This window comes from Crotalus tigris, unplaced genomic scaffold, assembly GCF_016545835.1.
Source record: "Crotalus tigris isolate CLP2741 ecotype Arizona unplaced genomic scaffold, ASM1654583v1 scf7180000018068.1947079, whole genome shotgun sequence".
Lineage (NCBI taxonomy): Eukaryota > Metazoa > Chordata > Lepidosauria > Squamata > Viperidae > Crotalus > Crotalus tigris.
In genome coordinates, this window is record NW_024096805.1 from 1,778,461 (window position 1) to 1,796,911 (window position 18,451).

General features: G+C 42.1%; 1 protein-coding gene across 13 annotated transcripts in view; it reads right to left on the reverse strand.

Moving 5' to 3' along the window:
- Window positions 1-18,451, reverse strand: part of CELF2 (CUGBP Elav-like family member 2) — a 341,120-nt gene that overhangs the window by 199,258 nt on the left and 123,411 nt on the right. For all 13 annotated transcript variants that reach the window (XM_039347407.1, XM_039347406.1, XM_039347410.1 and 10 more), the window contains exon 2: window positions 176-372. In XM_039347407.1, the coding sequence (XP_039203341.1) occupies window positions 176-372 (197 nt within the window). The remainder of the gene's footprint in view (window positions 1-175; window positions 373-18,451) is intronic.

Here is an 18,451-nt window from a genome sequence, read left to right on the forward strand (position 1 = left end):
TTTTACCAAATAACAACCATTTGTGACTTTCCTTATCAATTATGATGGATGGTTGGATATAGAAACCATTTCCCCAATCTTGAGAGGCACTAAGAAACCTTATAACCAATTGGAGATGAAGCCCACCAACTCAATAAGAACCCCTCTATGGTCCAGGGTGTCAACCTGCCCTTACCTTTACTTTGGGGTGGGTTCTGACTCCGATCTCGGAGTACGTTGATCTGGTAAACAGCTCCGTAAGGCTCAAAAAGTTCTTTCAATTCTTTTTCCGACCACGAGCGGGGGATCTGCCCGACAAACATCTTAATGGCATCCGGGTCTGGTTGGTCTGAGTGATCCAGAGCGCCATTCATTTTGTTAGCTGTGCCGTTGCTAGTAAACACAAGAGAGAAAGGGAGAAAGAATGTGGTTAGAGAAAGGGCAATTTTGAGAGATATGATTCAAGGCCAACGAACAAAAGGGAAGGAATAAAGACAGTGAGGCCTGACTAACCCTTCCAGGTAAAGTGCTACAATTAACAAAATTATAGCCACAACCACCGCAATACAATACAAATGGTTGTAAGTCGAGGACAACCGGTATGTGAAAATATGCCCATGCCCTTTCTTTAAAAAAATAAAAAAACTGCCATGAATGTGGAAGGGAATTCATACGGCTTTAATGGATATATTCACATGGAAACCGAATATGGAATACAAGGAGGGGGGCCCACCCAATTGTATCCTAGTTTTCATTGCTGGCTCTGTTTCAAGGCTCCAGATAGACCCACCATGAAATGAAATGGGATGAAATGGGGAGTATCAAAAGAAGCAAAACAACCCGCCGACTTGTGAGATGAAAGGGGGAGAGAGCATTAAAAGGAAAAGGATGGATGTGCCATGCGCACATCCATCTCCAGTGAAAGGTAGGGACAATGCTCTCATTTTGGTAATGATTCCAGAATGAAAAATGGACGTAGCAGCGAATGATGGAGAGCTTTCAAAGATGTGATACAAAGAGCAATGGAAACACAACACAAGCTTACAGAAAGCAAAAAACTGCAGCTATTGCACATATGGGGGGGTAATGCATTAACAGGGTTGCTAATCCCAGGTTAAGCAGATTTCTTTTTTTAAAAAATAAAAAATAAAAACCCTAAATTTAATATTTCTTTGGTCAAATGCCACAGAGATGTAATTTCCAGAGGGGTGGAAACTTCAAGCCCTTGTACCAGGGGTCTTTCAAACTTGGCGCTTTTATGACTTGTGGACTTCAAGAGAATTCCTCAGTCGGCCATTTTGATGAAACTACAGGCTTGGATCCAGACCAGGGTCTTCAAACTTGGCCCTTTTATGACTTGTGGACTTCAACTCCCAGAATTCCTCAGCCTGGCTGAGGAATTCTGGGAGCTGAAGTCCACAAGTCATAAAAGGGTCAAGTTTGAAGACCCCTGCCTTACACTAATGCAGGTTCTCCAAACATGATGTCTATGGAGATGCTCAGTCATCCAGGTCATGGCTGCCCCAAAGGTACTTTTTCAAAAGGCAACTGGACTTTTCTTTGTTTTTTTTCCCTTGAAGACATTTTGCTTCTCATCCAAGAAACTTCAGACCTAGAATTCACCATCTCCTGGTTTTTAGGCCAGCAGCCCAGGGGTAGGCAACCTTGGCTCTTTTATGACTCGTGGACTTCAACTCCCAGAATTCCTGAGCCAGCCTGGCTCTGCTTGGAAACCTCTCCCTTTCCCCTCAGCGTGGCTGGCTCAGGAATTCTGGGAGTTGAAGTCCACGAGTCATAAAAGAGCCAAGGTTGCCTACCCCTGGGCCAGCCCCTTAACCACTGCTGGCTTATGCTTCTGAATGGCAGGTGAAATATAAAGACAACAAATAAAAATGAAATGCTGAAGATTAGTTCTCTCCTTTTCCCATTAGAACAGCGGTTCTCAACCTATGGGTCGCGACCCCATTTGGGGTCGAATGACCATTTCACGGGGGTCGCCAAACAAGGCTGTCCGTCATTTTTTCCCCTTTTCTTTAGCTGTGCTACTCCCTCTTATTCTATTGGCTTTTGAAAGCCAATAGAATAGACTCTATTCAAGAGACTCTATTCTATTGGTGTTCGAAAGCCAATAGAATCTATTGGCTTTCGAAAGCCAATAGAATAGACTCTCTTGAATAGAGTCTAATTCTATTGGCTTTCAAAAGCCAATAGGAATTGTCCAGGCTGTCTCTGCCCTGCTGAGCCCGCCAAAAGCCCCAGTCTACAAACGGTGCTGCAAGGCGAACTTTCTGGAAAGCTTCCCTCCCTGCTGAGCACCTGCTAAAAGTAAGTAAAAGAGGGCCAGGGGTGGGAGGCCGGCGGGCGCAGGGAGGGCTGCTGGCACGTGTGGGGCCCGGTGGGTAGCTTACCTCCCTTGGGCTGGGCCAGCTGGTGGCCCAGCTGGTGGTCGCCATGTGCCGTTGCTGCTGCTTGCCGTGGCCGCCCAGAAGCGCCTGGGCCTGCCTGCTGCCACCCCAAACGGGTGGCGGCCAAGGTAAGGCTAGCGGGGCAGCGGCGGGTGCAGGGAGGCTAGCTGGCGCGCGTGGGGCCCAGCGGGTAGCTTACCTCCTTGGGCTGGGCCAGCTGGTGGCCCAGCCAGTGGTCACCCTGCGCCGTCACTGCCCCTTGCCAGCTACGCCTCGGCTGGCGCAGGGGGCAGCACCACACATGCGCGCCACTCCCAGGCAGGGAAATACAGGTAGTCCTCGACTTACGACCGGTTCGGGATCGCGGCATTAAAAAGGTTGAGAACCACTGCATTAGAACCTTACATGTCATTGTATACAACTATGGGGTGTAGGCCCAGTGGGGTCTCACACAATGTGATAAGCTGGAATGGCTCTCTTAGAGCAGGTTAGCACTTGTGCGAACTCCGTGATTGGTTAAGTCGTGGCGTAGTTTAGCATGTTGCATGAATCGGACTGCCATAGTGCGGTTAACAAACTGCAGCTTATAAATAATATAGTTCTTTGCAGATGTGGAAAAAAATTGGTTGCAATTTCAGGTCATATGCTTGAGGTTGATAATGTGTCTTTCACTCTATTTCAGTTTAAATGCCCTAATTTTATAGCACGCTGTCAATTTCACCCTCGTTTTCTTTTGTGTGACTCTTGTCAATGAAATTACATTACGGCTGTCCAATTCTCAGTTTTTAAGATTAGTAATGTTATATCTCTTGAAGTCTTCTGTCCATTTCTTTTCTATTAGAACCTCTGATTTTATTTTATTTTTTAAAAAGAAAACATTTGTAAAAAGCAAATTACTGCCACTTCAAGAGACAGCCCGCATCATCACCTTTTCCATCACTTAAAAAAAAAATATTCTTCATTTTTTAAAAAGGGGGAAGGAAAAAAACCAGAAAACATCTGGCATGGAGAATACAGATGATCATTTGTTTATATCTTCCTTTCTCTGTCTAACTGCCTTTTCCAAACATAACCAGATGGAGCCTTTCAAAATCAAATTAATTTCAGATTAATTCACTCTGGACTAATGCCAGTTTCTTGACTTGGAACTTTCAGACACTATTTAAATTGATTTGCAGTGATGAACTTAAAAGAGCTAAAGTCCTTAGGGATTTTGTTTTTAACTTTTTTTGGCGGGGGATCTAAAATCATGCCAAAAAGGGTTCCACAGCCCATATCTAATTTGTTGGGGATAACTTTCCCATAAGTGCCATAGAATGCAGGGAGTCCTCAACTTATGACCACAACTGAGCCCAAGATTTCTGTTGCTAAGTGAAACAATTGTTGTGAGTTTTGCCCCATTTTATGACCTTATTTGCCACAGTTGTTAAGTGAATCACTGCAGTTGGTAAGTTAGCAACAGGGTTGTTAAGTGAATCTGGCTTCCCCCGTTGACTTTGCTTGTCAGGTGGTCGCAAAATGGGATCACGTGACTCCCGGGACACTGCAACTGTCATAACTATGAGTCGGTTGCCAAGTGGCCAAATTTTGATCATGTGATCATGGGGATGCTGCAACGGTCGTTAAGTGTGAAAAATGGTCAGAAGTCACTTTTTCAGTGCTGTTGTAACTACGAACAGTCACTAAACGAACTGTTGTAAGTCGAGGACTACCTGTAGCTTTCCTCATGGCCTGGAACTACAACTCCTAGAATTCCTAATTTTTCACACATTTCTCCAGAAGAACACCTGGACAGGTTTTGTAATCCCTTTTCCATAAACACCTCTGTGAGCCATAATTCTTTAAAGGTGGGAAATTCCTTATGGAGGAATTTCAACTCGAATTCTCAAGATACTTTGAGAAAACCATTAAAATTAAGCAACATACAATTCATTCTCATATATAAAATTCTAATCAATGAGAAAGACTGTTATAGGGATCTTTATTTCTTTCAGTAGAATCTCCATTAAAACCCTCCTCCACTTCCACCTTCCTTCTCCTTCTCCTCCATCTCCACCTTCATTCTCTTTCTCCTTCTCCTTTTTCTTCTCCTGCTCCTTCAGCTCCGCCTTCCTTCTCCTTCTCCTTCATCACCTCCACCTTCCTTCTCTTTCTTCTTCTCCTTCTCCTGCATCTCCACCTTCCTTCTCTTTCTCCTTCTTCTCCTTTTTCTTCTCCTGCTCCTTCAGCTCCGCCTTCCTTCTCCTTCTCCTTCATCTTCACCTCCACCTTCCTTCTCTTTCTTCTTCTCCTTCTCCTCCTCTATCTCCACCTTCCTTCTTTCTTCTTCTCCTTCTTCTCCTCCTCCATGTCCACCTTCCTTCTCTTTCTTCTACTCCTTCTCCTCCATCTCCACCTTTCTTCTCTTTCTTCTTCTCCTTCTCCTCCATCTCCACCTTTCTCCTCTTTCTCCTTCTTCTCCTGCTCCTGCTCCTTCAGCTCCAGCTTCCTTCTCCTTCTCCTCTATCTCCATTTCCACCTTACCTCCTTCTCCTCCATCTTCACCTTCCTTCTCTTTCTTCTTCTCCTTCATCTCCACCTTCCTTCTCCTTCTACTTTTCTCTCTCCTTCAGCTTCAGCACCACCTTCTTCCTCCTCCTTTTCTACCTCCACCTTGCTTCTTTCTCCTCCATCTTCCTTCTCCTCCTCCTCCATCTTCACCTTCCTTCTCTTTCTCCTTCTCCTCTTCCAGCTCTATCTCCACCTTCCTTCTCCTTCTCCTCTATCTCCATCTTCCTTCTCTTTTTCCTTCTTTCTCTCTCCTTCTTCAGATTCAGCGTCACCTTTCTCCTCCTTTTCCACCTCCACCTTCCTCCTCCTGCTCCTTTTCTACCTCCTCCTTCCTCCTCCTCCTCCCTGCCCCACAATCCCATCTTTCAACACGAATAATCTGTGGAGCGTTCAGATGTGTAAATGTGAACTTCTATCACACCCTTAAAGCAGCAGGTTTGAATGTCTATGAAGCCAACAGAGAAGATCTTTATAAATCACAGGCAAGGCTAAAATGGGGTGAATAATTCATTGCTCAGCAAGAGGTAGAAAGCCAAGTCTTGTCATCACACATGGTATCGATCAGGACATCACAGCAAGCTTTCATAGGCTCCTAGCTGGAAGAGAGTTGTGGAGCCATTCAGCCCAATTTTCTGCTGATTTCAGGAATCCAAATTAAAGGAGCTTAGAAGGGAGGCCTCTCCAGGCCAGTGGTTCTCAACCTGTGGGTCGGGACCCCATTTGCGGTCGAACGACCATTTCACGGGGGTCGCCAAACAATGCAGCCCACCATTTTTCCCCCCTTTTCCTTAGCTGTGCTACTCCCTTTTATTCTATTGGCTTTTGAAAGCCAACAGAATAGACTCTTTTGAATAGAGTCTAATTCTATTGGCTTTCAAAAGCCAATAGGAATTGTCCAGGCTGTCTCTGCCCTGCTGAGCCCGCCCAAAGTCCCATTCTGCAAACGGTGCTGCAAGTTGTCTGCAGTGAAGGCGAGCTGTCTGGAAGCTTCCACCCCTCCCTGCTGAGCAACTACTAAAAATGTAAGCAAAAGAGGGCCAGGGGTGGGAGGTGGGAGGCCGGCGGCGCAGGGAGGGTTGCTGGCACGCGTGGGGCCCGGCGGGTGCCTTACCTCCCTTGGGCTGGGCCAGCTGGTGGCCCAGCCGGTGGTCGGCCTGCGCCGTCTCTGCCGCTTGCCAGCTACGCCTCGGCCGGCGCAGGGGGGCGGCACCACACATGCACGGCGCTCCCGGGCAGGGAAAGTCCTCGACTTACGACCGGTTGGGTAGTCCTTGACTTACGACCGGTTGGGTAGTCCTCAACTTACGACCGGTTGGGGGTCGTGGCATTAAAAAGGTTGAGAACCACTGCTCCAGGCCCTCCTAATACTTGAAGTCATCCACCGAAGGAGAGACCACTCACGTGTCCTTCACTCCCTGGTGTTCCTATTGACCTATTTTACATAAGACCTTTCCTAAAATTCAACCGCAGGAGCATTCCTTCTTTTGGCATATTCCGTGAACTTAATAATGTTCCCTTCACAAACTGTCTGGCTTGGTACAGCAACCAAACCTGCGCAGGTGGTCCTCGCCTTATGAGCCCAAAATGTCTGTTGCTAAGTGAGGTTTTTGTTAAAGTGAATTTTGGCCCAGTTTACGACCCTTCTTGCTACAGTTGTTAAGTGAAGTTGTTAAGTCAGTAACACAGTTGTTAAGTGAATCTGGCTTCCCCATTGAATTTGCTTGTCAGAAAGTCCGCAAAAGGGGATCACATGACCCCGGGACACCACTGCAACCGTCAGTTGCCAAGCCTCCGAATTTTGATCACGTGACCCTGGGGATGCTGCAATGGCCATAAGCGAGGAAAATGGCCACGTGTCACCGTTTTCAGTGCCGTTGTAGCTTTGAACGGTCACTAAATGAACAGTTGTAAATCGAGGACTGCCGATATTCTAATTATCTTTCTGTAAACCAATTTTACTAGGGTTTTTTTTTTTTTGAGGTTAAAAAAAAAAACACCTGACATGCTCTCCTGAGTTCTTAGGATTAAAAGCAGGATCTATGCATATTGCAAATAGTAAAAATAATAGGATAGAATATGTTTATTATGGTCTGAAAATTGCAGGCAGATCTGAATTATTTAAAAAGATATTATCTTTCCAGGATAAAAATGTCCTCTTTCCTATCAACCTGGCCTCCTTAGCATTTAACGTGCTGCTGCAGTCCAAGGACATGATTTTTTTTTTTAAAAAAATATCATGTATTCTCTGATTACATCTCTTACTAACTGACTACATAAACAATTTTAGCCCAGTGAATGTATTTGCTCTCCAAGACACCTTTATTATCTGTCTAGTTCCAAGTGCCATTTAGTGTTTTCTACTGAGACTTAACAGCTCTGGAAAATTACAAGATAAATGTCAGAAAGTGATCAAGGCATTAATGAAGCTGTGTTGGCAAGCAGCACTAACCTTTGGAAGATAGGCAAATTCCTATTAGAATAAACTGACTTGTCCAAGGAAAGAATTCTCGGGAAGGGTAATTATAGCATTTGTGGATGGAATCAATAAAATATAGGCTATCTATGCAAATATAGGACTAAAGGCTAGACGCTAAATTTTTCCTCTCGTTGCAAGAATAAAAAATGAATACAGCTGGTCCCCAACTTATGACCAGAGAACTGAGCCCCAAATTTATGTTGCTAAGCGAGACGGTTGTTAAGTGAATTTTGCCCCATTTTATGACCTTTCTTGCCACAGTTGTTAAGTAAAACACTGTAGTTGCTAAGTTAGTAGCCCGGTTGTTAAGTGAATCTGGCTTTCCCATTGTCTTTGCTTGCCAGAAGGTCGCAAAAGGAGATCACGTGACCCCGGGACACTGCAACCGTCATAAGTACATGTCAGTTGCCAAGCCTCCGAATGTTGATCACGTGACCATGGAGATGCTGCAGTCGTCATAAGTGTGAAAAATGGTCATAAGTGTAAAAAACGGTCATAAGTCGCCATTTTCAGTGCTGTTGTAACTTCAGTCACAAAATGAATTGTTGTAATTAGAAATAAGCAAGTTTCTTACCATCGAAACGCTGCAGGTTATTCAAACAGTTCTGCCTAGTCAGCAGTGAAGAAAGTCCACCGCAGGTTTTTTTTATTATTATTATTTTGAATGAGTAAAGTTTGGACGACTTGAAATGCGTTTTGGAGAGTTATCTTAAAAACGAAACTCTGCTAAGATTAAGTTGCATTTAAATAAAGCTTAGAAAATAGCAGGGGAAGTCAAAGAATTTCCATCCTTTTCCTAGGGCAGTGGTGGAGAACCTATCGCACGCGTGCCAGAGGCGGCACTCAGAGCCCTCTCTGTGGGCACATGTCCTAGGCCTTCAGCTGGGTTTTATAAAACCTTTTCGCTTTAGGCCTCCGCCGCTATGTGCAAAAAACCCCAAAAACGGTTCAATCAATCCGTCAATTTCAACTTCTTGCGGGAAAAAAAAAGATCTTGCAAAGTTGGAATTGATTGATTAAACCTTTTAGTCTCACCCAGTCTGCCGTTACCACCGCAGCCACGCCCACCCAATCAGCTACACCCACCCAATTGGCCACACCCACCCAATGGGCACACCTACCGGGCACCCGACGATGCAAAAATGGGTTTTGGGTTGCAATTTGAGCACTCGGTCTCTAAAAGGTTCGCCATCACTGTCCTAGGGGGAAAAACGTGTTTCAAGAGAGTCGGATCAATTGTTTAGAAAAAGAATGACTCATAGAAAAAGAAGTGTAAAATTCATATGGCAGCAATTGAGGATTTTTCAACGAGAGTGGAAGTGAATGCCTGAGGCATACGTTGGATTTACTTTCGTGGGGCGCTGTTTGCTGGCATAGGGTGGGAATATATAGGTAGTTTTTGACTTACAACCCATTCGTTTAGTGACTGAAGTTACAAGGACACTAAAAAAAGTGACACATGACCAGTTTCCACAATTACAACCGCTACAGCTTCCCCGTGGTCATGTGATCAACATTTGGGCGCTTGGGAACTGGCATGTATTTGTGACAGTTGCACGGGATCATGTGATCATCCTTTGTAATCTTCCCAGCCGGTTTCCGATTAGTAAAGTCAACGGGGGAAGTCTGAGTTTCCTAATGACCACATGATTCGTTTGAAACCTGCAGTGATTTGCTTAACAACTGTGGCAAAAAGTGAGGCACAACTTTAACAACCGCCTTGCTTAGCAACAGAAATGTTGGGCTCAAAATGTGGTTGTAAAATGAAAGATTATCTGTAGGCAATATTTTTTCCGATGCTTACAGATCTCCTACAGGTATACACATAGATATATCGTGGGGTCTTTGGTGCTCTCTAAACTTGTAGTTAAGTGGTTTACAAATGTCAGCCTATGACCCCCCAACAATCTGGCTCCTCATTTTAGCGACCTCGGAAGGATGGAAGGCTGAGTCAACCTTGAGTCGGTCAGGATTGAACTCTTGGCAGTGGGCAGAGTTAGCCTGTAATACTGCATTCTAACCACTGCGCCACCAGGGCTCCTAATGCAACATCGGATCAGCTACAGCAATAGCCCTTAGACTTATAGATCACTTTACAGTGCTCTAAAGCCCCCTCTAAGCGGTTTACAGAGTCAGCATATTTGTCCTCAATGGTCCGGGTCCTCATTTTACCAACCTCGGAAGGATGGAAGGCTGAGTCAATCTTGAGCGGTCAGGATCGAACTCCTGGCAGTGGGCAGAGTTTGCCTGCAATACTGCATATTAACCACTGCGCCACTATGGCTCAGCAAAGCAGAAATAAGCAAAGCAGATAAGTAGAAATTAACACCAAGGTTAATTATTTACTGCCTGGTTGTTGGTCTAGTACAGGAGTAGGCAACCTTGGCTCTTTTATGACTCGTGGACTTCAACTCCCAGAATTCCTGAGCCAGCTTGGCTCAGCTTGGAAACCTCTCCCTTTCCCCTCAGCATGGCTGGCTCAGGAATTCTGGGAGTTGAAGTCCCCGAGTCATAAAAGAGCCAAGGTTGCCTACCCCTGGACTAGACCAACAACCAGGCAATAAACAATACCCCAGTCAAGGAACTATCAACTCAGACAAACAATCAAACAATAAACAACAGCCCACTGGTGAAATTACCAAGAAAACGACACTCCCATCAACACTGACAGGGCAAGCCACTTGTTTATAAACAGAGAGCAAATCCCATCCCACCAAGCACCGATGACGTTACTTAGTTGAGTAATGAAATGTCTGTAAGAAAGCAACCAAGAACAGAGAACACCAAGGGCCCCACAGTTCAATCTGAGGAATAAATCAGAACAGAACAGAAAGCAAATGTCACTCCCTTGTGGCACTGATGGAACGTATATATCCACCCATCCGGGCATATTTTCATTTTTAAATGCTAAAACTCTGGATGCTTCAATCAAAGGCACTGCCTCAACTGCAAACAAGGATATTCTACATCGAGACCTCCAACTGTTTCTCCAAAGAAGGGAGATTTCCAATTTTTCATTAATCACCTTGCATACATTCGCCAGTGACTGACTTGCTGTAGCAAGAGCCAGTATATAAATATTTATTTCCCTAGGTATTTAATGCTAATCCAATCACCGACTGACTCAAGTGGCTTATCATGTGTAAGCAAGATTAAGAAAGCAAAAAATAGCCAACAGAGAACAATACAACGTATTTACTGTTTGTTGTCCAGGTTTCTGCCCCACCTTGAGCCACAGATGCCCAGAGGTTGAAGAAATAAGATTGTGCTGCAAAATATTAGCCTCATATAATCGCACTACCCTCTCCAGACATCTACCTTTCAAAAGGCCAACTATTTTCCTGAGTTCCGATAATATTGGGGTTACTTCGATCGGTGGAGAGGGTGCCATTCCAGAGAGAAAGGGGCAAAATGAAGAAGGATAATCTCCGACAACTTGATAGAAGACATCTATGGAGATTCTCAGTCATCCAGGTCATGGTTGACCCCAAACCATGCTTTTTCAAAAGGCAACTGAACTTTCTTTGTTTTTCCTTGAAGATTAGACTTTCTATTCTATTCTATTCTATTCTATTCTATTCTATTCTATTCTATTCTATTCTATTCTATTCTATTCTATTCTATTCTATTCTATTCTATTCTATTCCATTCCATTCCATTCCACTCCACTCCACTCCACTCCATATTTTCTATTCTATTCCATTCCACTCTACTCCCCTCCACTCCACTCCATATTTTCTATTCTATTCTATTCTATTCTATTCTATTCTATTCTATTCTATTCTATTCTATTCTATTCTATTTCTATTCTATTCCATTCCATTCCACTCCATATTTTCTATTCTATTCCATTCCACTCTACTCCACTCCACTCCACTCCATATTTTCTATTCTATTCTATTCTATTCTATTCTATTCTATTCTATTCTATTCTATTCTATTCTATTCTATTCCATTCCATTCCATTCCATATTTTCTATTCCATTTCATTCCACTCTACTCTACTCCACTCCATATTTTCTATTCTATTCTATTCTATTCTATTCTATTCTATTCTATTCTATTCTATTCTATTCCATTCCATTCCATTCTATTCCACTCCATATTTTCCATTCTATTCCACTCCACTCAACTCCACTCCATATTTTCTATTCTGTTCCGCTCCGCTCTGCTCCGCTCCACTCCATATTTTCTATTCTATTCTATTCTATTCTATTCTATTCTATTCTATTCTATATCTGGCTTCCACGTTGTCTTTGCTTGTCAGGAGATTGCAAAAGGTGATAACATAATCCCAGGACACTGCAACCATTGTAAGTGCCAGTTGCCAAGCATCCAAATTTTGATCACATGACCCTGAAGATGCTGCAACGGTCGTAAGTGTGAAAAACGGTCGTAAGTCACTTTTTTCAGTGCCATTGTAACTTCGAATGGTTACTAAACAAATGACTGTAAGTCAAGGATCACCTGTATTTTCAAGAACCTTTGCCAGTGATAATAAATAGAAAATCAACAGTGACCCATTTTCCAAATTTCACCATAGAAACATAAGAAAAGTCATGAGAACTACAGACTCCAGTGACCCTAGATTTGAAAAGTCTGGATTGAAGCCAGTTGCTGGAATATGAAAACAAATAAAGCTAGGTGGTCACATCTGCAGACAATTTATAAGGCCGCGCTATATGAAAATTTGAATGACTATTGCAGTGTTGTGAACACAGTCCCAGAAACAAACAAATACTGTAAGTTGCTTAAGAACCTGGACAAAAGTTGATTTTAAGGCTATATGCCTGTCAGATGGATATCTGGTAATCTTATCCAAAACAAACATCCTAATGGTTTGGATAGCACAACTGAAGCCTGCTACTTTGTCTGTCTAAAAGATCTTCACAAACCAAACCCTGTTAAAACACCCCGATTGATCTGAAATGCAGCTCTACTGAACGAACCAGACCGACACTAATCTACATATCTCTTGCGAACAGGCCCTTCAACCTATAGCTATAGATTGTTTTCTTCATTTGCTTTAAAGATCTTTATTTTAGAGAATTGCTTACACCAGATGACAAGTGTTTGCCATCTATGTCCACAGACATAAATGTGGCAGAATCCATTTATATTTGCACTTTCCTAAAACATCTGATCTGTCTTAAAGGCAGGAAATAGATACGGCTAATTACACAGATTCTCACCCCTGCAGAACTGCAGATCTCAAGACTTGAGGCTTCATGTTTATTGCAAGCCCCATCTTTGAAGGACACCATTCCCGGTTTTCTATAACACGTGTTGTGTGTGAATGCCCTGCTTTTTGTGTTTCAATCCTCTCCACATTGACTTACAGGAAGTCCTCGGCTTATAACAGTTCGTTTAGTGACTGTTCAAACTTATAACGGCACTGAAAAAAGGGACTGATGAACATTTTTCACACTTAACAACCGCTGCTGGGTCCCCATGGTCACGGGATCACAATGCAGATGCTTGGCAAATGACTTGTATTTATGACGGTTGCAGTGTCTCGGGATCATGTGATCCCCTTTGTGACCAAAGTCAATGGGGAAGTCCGAGTCACTTAACAATTGTGTTACTAACTTAACAATTGTAGTGATTCACTTAACAAGTGTGGCAAGAAAGGTTGTAAAATGGGGCAAAAGTCACTTAACAAACGTCTCACTTAGCAATGGAAATTTTGGGCTCAGTTGTGGTTGTAAATCAAGGACTACCTGTAAAGCTTTTGTAAATTTCTACTTTCCTTGCCCAGATTTGAAGGAATGCCTCCATGGTGCTTTATCATTCTCAATGCTGCCACAGGTACTTAATAATAATAATAATAAAGTTGGAAGGGACCTTGGAGGTCATCTAGTCCAACCAACTGCTCAGGCAGGAAACCCTATACCATTTCAGACAAATGGCTGTCCCGTCTCTTCTTAAAAACTTCCATTGTTGGAGCATTCACCACTTCTGGAAGCAGGTTGTTCCACTGATTAATTGTTCTAACTGTCAGGAAATTTCTTCTTAGTTCTAGGTTGCTTCTCTCTTTGGTTAGTCTCCATCCATTGCTTCTTGTCCTTCCTTCAGGTGCTTTGGAGAAATAGCTTGATTCCCTCTTTTTTGTGGCAGCCCCTGAGATATTGGAAGACTGCTATCATGTCCCCCCTCGTCCTTCTCTTCGTTAAACTAGTCATACCCAATTCCAGCAACCGTTCCTTATATGTTTTAGCCTCCAGTCCCCTAATTATCTTTGTTGCTCTTCTCTGTACTCTTTCTAGAGTCTCTAAAGTGGTATTAACATTTCACGTGGTCTCAATTCTATCCCTCTGTTAAGAATTTCTCCTTCACCTGGAGAAATAGAGAGAAACCCACCTAAATTCTGTGCCCACAATCAGATTTCCTCAATACACTTGTGCTGTCAGTGGCTAGATTTCTCAAGACGGAATAATTATATTTCTTGCATCCCATGGTGATAAAAAGTGACATCCTGCATCTCTTGATATAAGATTAGAAGTCATTAGTTCTCATAACTTAGATATTATTAGGAGCAGCTGATGTACAGAGACCCTGGCAGTTCTCCAATAGATAAAACATGAGAAAAATACATAAAAAGGAAAGAAACGCTTAAGAGAACGACACGGAACGGAAAAATTCCCACAAGTGGTGCAAAGCCTTTAGTGATGTCATAAGCAAAAATTAACCTGTCTTTGAAACGCGAGTTAAATATTGCTCTGGTTTGCATAACTTCTAGAAACTGTAGCTCCCATGGTGTTATATCCATTATGAAGTGTGTCATGGTATTTGAAAAACTCAGTTTCCCAGATACTCAAGAAGTTTAAAGAGGTTAATTGAGGAAAAATACTAATTTAGAGTGACAACTCCATGGAGGAAGAAAGTGTCACCTTGCTGTTTAAATACCAGAAAGATAGCCAGTTAACAGAGTTGACTTTTCAATTTCTCTTCCATAAATATTAAACACACACAAAGGAATGAAGCTGCTAGACCTCATGAATACTGAACAGGGGAGAATACACACATACTCTAAAGCAGCACCTTTTAAAAACTCCAAGACAGTGGGCAGGATACACACATGAAACCCTAAACCTTGTAAACAATTCAAGTTGCAAATTACACACCATGCCATGCTCAGTAAATATAAGCGTTTATTGGTGGCTTAATTGGAGAACTTGGTTCATACAACCTACTGATCACCAGTCTATTCCATCCCGTTTTAATTTATCCTATGTGAACCCATCCAGGTAGGTTTTTCAACAAAACATGCTAACTTAGTTCACCCATAATGGGTAGACAAACCAACCTTGATACTTCTTACAGAATGAATTGCATGGATCTTTTCTCTGCTGAATAGTGGCTAAAATAAATTAATAGACTGGGCTGAGCGAGAAACAATGGTTGGAAACTGACCAAAGAGGAAAGCAACCTGGAATTAAGGAGAAACTTCCTGACAGTGAGGACAATTAACCAGTGGAACAGCTTGCCTCCAGAAATTGTGGGTGCTCCATCACTGGAGGTTTTTAAGAAAAGACCGGACAGTCACTTGTCTGAGACGGTATAGGTTCTCCTGCTTGAGCAGGGGGTTGGACTAGAAGACCCTCAAGGTCCCTTCCAGCTCTATTCTATTCTATTCTATTCTATTCTATTTGTATGCAACCAGCAAACTAAGAATGGTCTGTAGATTATGGGTGGGGAAAAAAAATCATGGTTATTTCATTTGCAATTTATCCCCTTCAAAAGTCCCAGCCTTATTATTTGCATTCTAATCCAGGCCCTGTGTCCTAATGCTATTGAATACATATGCTTAAAAAATAGAGAATAAAAAAAGAAAATAGAGATGCTATAGCAAAGAAAGTGAAAAAGTACTGTATAGCCAAGAAAGAAACAATGGATATGGATTTTTTTTTTTAAAAAAAAAAATTCTTTTAACCCACCCTTTTCTTTTTTCATAATGTTTTTGACAAGTGGTCTGAACAAGATTTTTTTATATTCAGGAAGCCAACCATAAGCCCTTGGTTTTAATTATATTAAATTCTGAATTCATAGGCAATAGTGCTTTTTTTGGATTGTAAGCGAATGGTCAACCTCTTTCAGCGTAGAATAAAATACAACTCCTTATGTTTACACTACCCTTCTCAAAATATGATTTACTGCCCAAGATAATATTTAAAAACACTAGAGCTTGCCAATTTAAAAAAAAAATCTCACAAACCTGGCCCCAGAAATTCCGGCTAATCTCATACAAACCAGCATGTCATTAGAGACCAAAAAGCATGGGTGCATTTAGAAAACCAAATCTGGGTTTAATAAACTAAGATATTCTATAGAGTTTTATGTACTTCTAAGCATCATGCAGCATCTTTGCCAATGGCTTCATGTGTGCTAAAGCATAAAACACAAATTTGTAATTAATCACATCTTCCTATAACTGTGATTATAAGGAGATATAAATGATAGATAATGGCTTCCAAACAAGCCAGGATTCAAAAACCTAACTGACATTTGATTTTACTTTCAGACTTGTCATTAGCCCACAATTTGATAGCCTCAAGATCACAAACTTTCTAATAGGCATTTTCTTCATGAGGGGTATTAAATATATATGAGACTAGTGTGGAGGAATATAAACTTATCATATTTTATTTTATTAAGCTGGAATTTGAACTTCAGACGCAATCTTTTGTCACTGCGACTAGGAAATTTACCCTTTTAACGGTAACCCAATACTATAACTCTGGATTTCAGCTTCTATCTGAAAGGACAGCATTTTGGAACTGAAGACCGTTAATTGGGGAAAAGAGAAATCAAAGAAAAGACAGCCATTTGGAGAGTTTTTTTAAAAATTCACTTGACTTTGTCGGTAAAAAGACATGGATCAATGCTAGTTTCTATTCATAAACACAGAAAACATCAGGCTTTCAAAGCAATGGCAATAAAAGCTAAGCCATAATCAAGTTTGTTTTGTAGGGTTGTCAGATCTTGGCTGCCAAAATGTAGAACACACTATCCATTTTTTTTTTTTTTTTGCAATCTAGCAATCATTAGAAATTTGGCAGGTGAGATATAATACGCCTATCCTAGACAGGCTAAAATCAACTTCTCCTGTGTTGTGACAGCATTCAGGACTCAGGTGGTTAAAACAGGATCAATCGTAAATGGAGGAAACAAATTTTTCCATAACGTTCAGACAGTACCAAGAAGGAACATATATGTAGATGTACAACAGCTCATTTAGTCACCGTTCGAAGTTACAACAGCACTGAAAAAAGTGACTTATGACTGTTTTTCAAACTTATGACCATTGCAGCATCCCCATAGTGGTCATGTGATCAAAATTTAGATGCTTGTATTTATTGACGGTTGCAGCGTCCCTGGGTCATGTGATCCCTTTTGCGACCTTCTGACTAGCAAAGTCAATGGAGGAAACTGCTGTCCACTTCACAAATGTGTCACTAACTTAACTGCAGTGATTCACTTAACAACTTTGGCAAGAAAGGTCGTAAAAGGGGCCAAAATTTACTTAACAAATGTCTCATTTAGCAACAGAAATTTGGGCTCAAGTGTGATTGTAAGATGATCAAAGGCCTGGAGACCAAAACATACAAAGAACGGCTGCGGGACTTGGGTTTGGCTAGTCTAAAGAAAAGAAGAAATAGGGGAGAATTCTGGGAGTTGAAGTCCACAAGTCTTAAAAAGTTGCCAAGTTTGAAGACCCCTGATCTAGGTGCAGGGGTGGGGAAACTTGTCTCTTTTATGACACGTGGACTTCAACTCCCAGAATTCCTGAGCCAGCCATGCTGAGGGGAAAGGGAGAGGTTTCCAAGCTGAGCCATGCTGGCTCAGGAATTCTGGGAGTTGAAGTCCACAAGTCATAAAAGAGCCAAGGTTGCCTACCCCTGGTCTAGGAGGCTCACCGCTTAGAACAGGAGGACTTAGGACAGGGGTAGGCAACCTTGGCTCTTTATGACTCGTGACTTCAACTCCCAGAATTCCTGAGCCAGCATGGCTCAGCTTGGAAACCTCTCCCTTTCCCCTCAGCATGGCTGGCTCAGGAATTCTGGGAGTTGAAGTCCACGAGTCATAAAGTTGCCAAGTTTGAAGACCCCTGCTTTAAACAATGATTGTTTTACATTTAGCTCAGTATTAACTATAGTTACTATTCCCCAGCTCATTCTGTCTTTGCAGTTTTCAAAGGCATTTCAGAACGGGCTTTTAAATTTAGGTTAATCAATAGAGCTTGGGATGCATAATTGATTCCATGGTAAGGCAAGATAAACGGGAATATATCTCACAAAAGGAGACAGGCTGGACCATCTGGGAGAATATCAGCTGTAGCTCAAGTTTAAATTCTCCTTGCTGCCTAGTATGTGGTTCCTTTGTGCCTTAATTTAATGAAAACTCGTGGAAATAGAAGAAGAAAAAAAGGCCTCCTTCTTATCAGGATCTGGAATTAGTCATAAAAGAGAGATTAACATAGTGTAGCTGCTCTTTCATAATATATTTTGTTGCTGCTTTAATAGATTGCTTTATTCCTCGTCCGATATGGATATGTAATACTCCTTTGCTCTCTAGTTCTAATTTAAAAGGACAGCCAACCTCTGCATGGGGCTGGTTAATTAATTACTTATAATGCCATCAAACACTGGAATCTAGGAGAACAGCTGGCACTAAATCAATATTCTAGAAATAATAATAAAGAAACAAACGCCTGTAGCTCAATTGACGCTTTTCAAATCATTTTAGACAGTGCTGCAATGAAAGAAAGAACTGAATTAAAAAAAAAAAAACCAAAAAACTCAAATCTAAGCAATTCTCTTATGTTATGTTTTTGGGCTGTATTAACCTTTTCATTTCCTCAGTGCCCGTGGTCCTCGACTTATGACCACAACTGAGCCTAACATTTGTGTTGCTAAGCATGGCAGTTGTGCAATGAATTTTGCGGGTGGTCCAACACTGGAGGTTTTTAAGTCAAGAGTGGACAGCCACCTGTCTGAAATTGTAATAGGATCTCCTGTTTGAGGGTTGGATTAGATCAGTG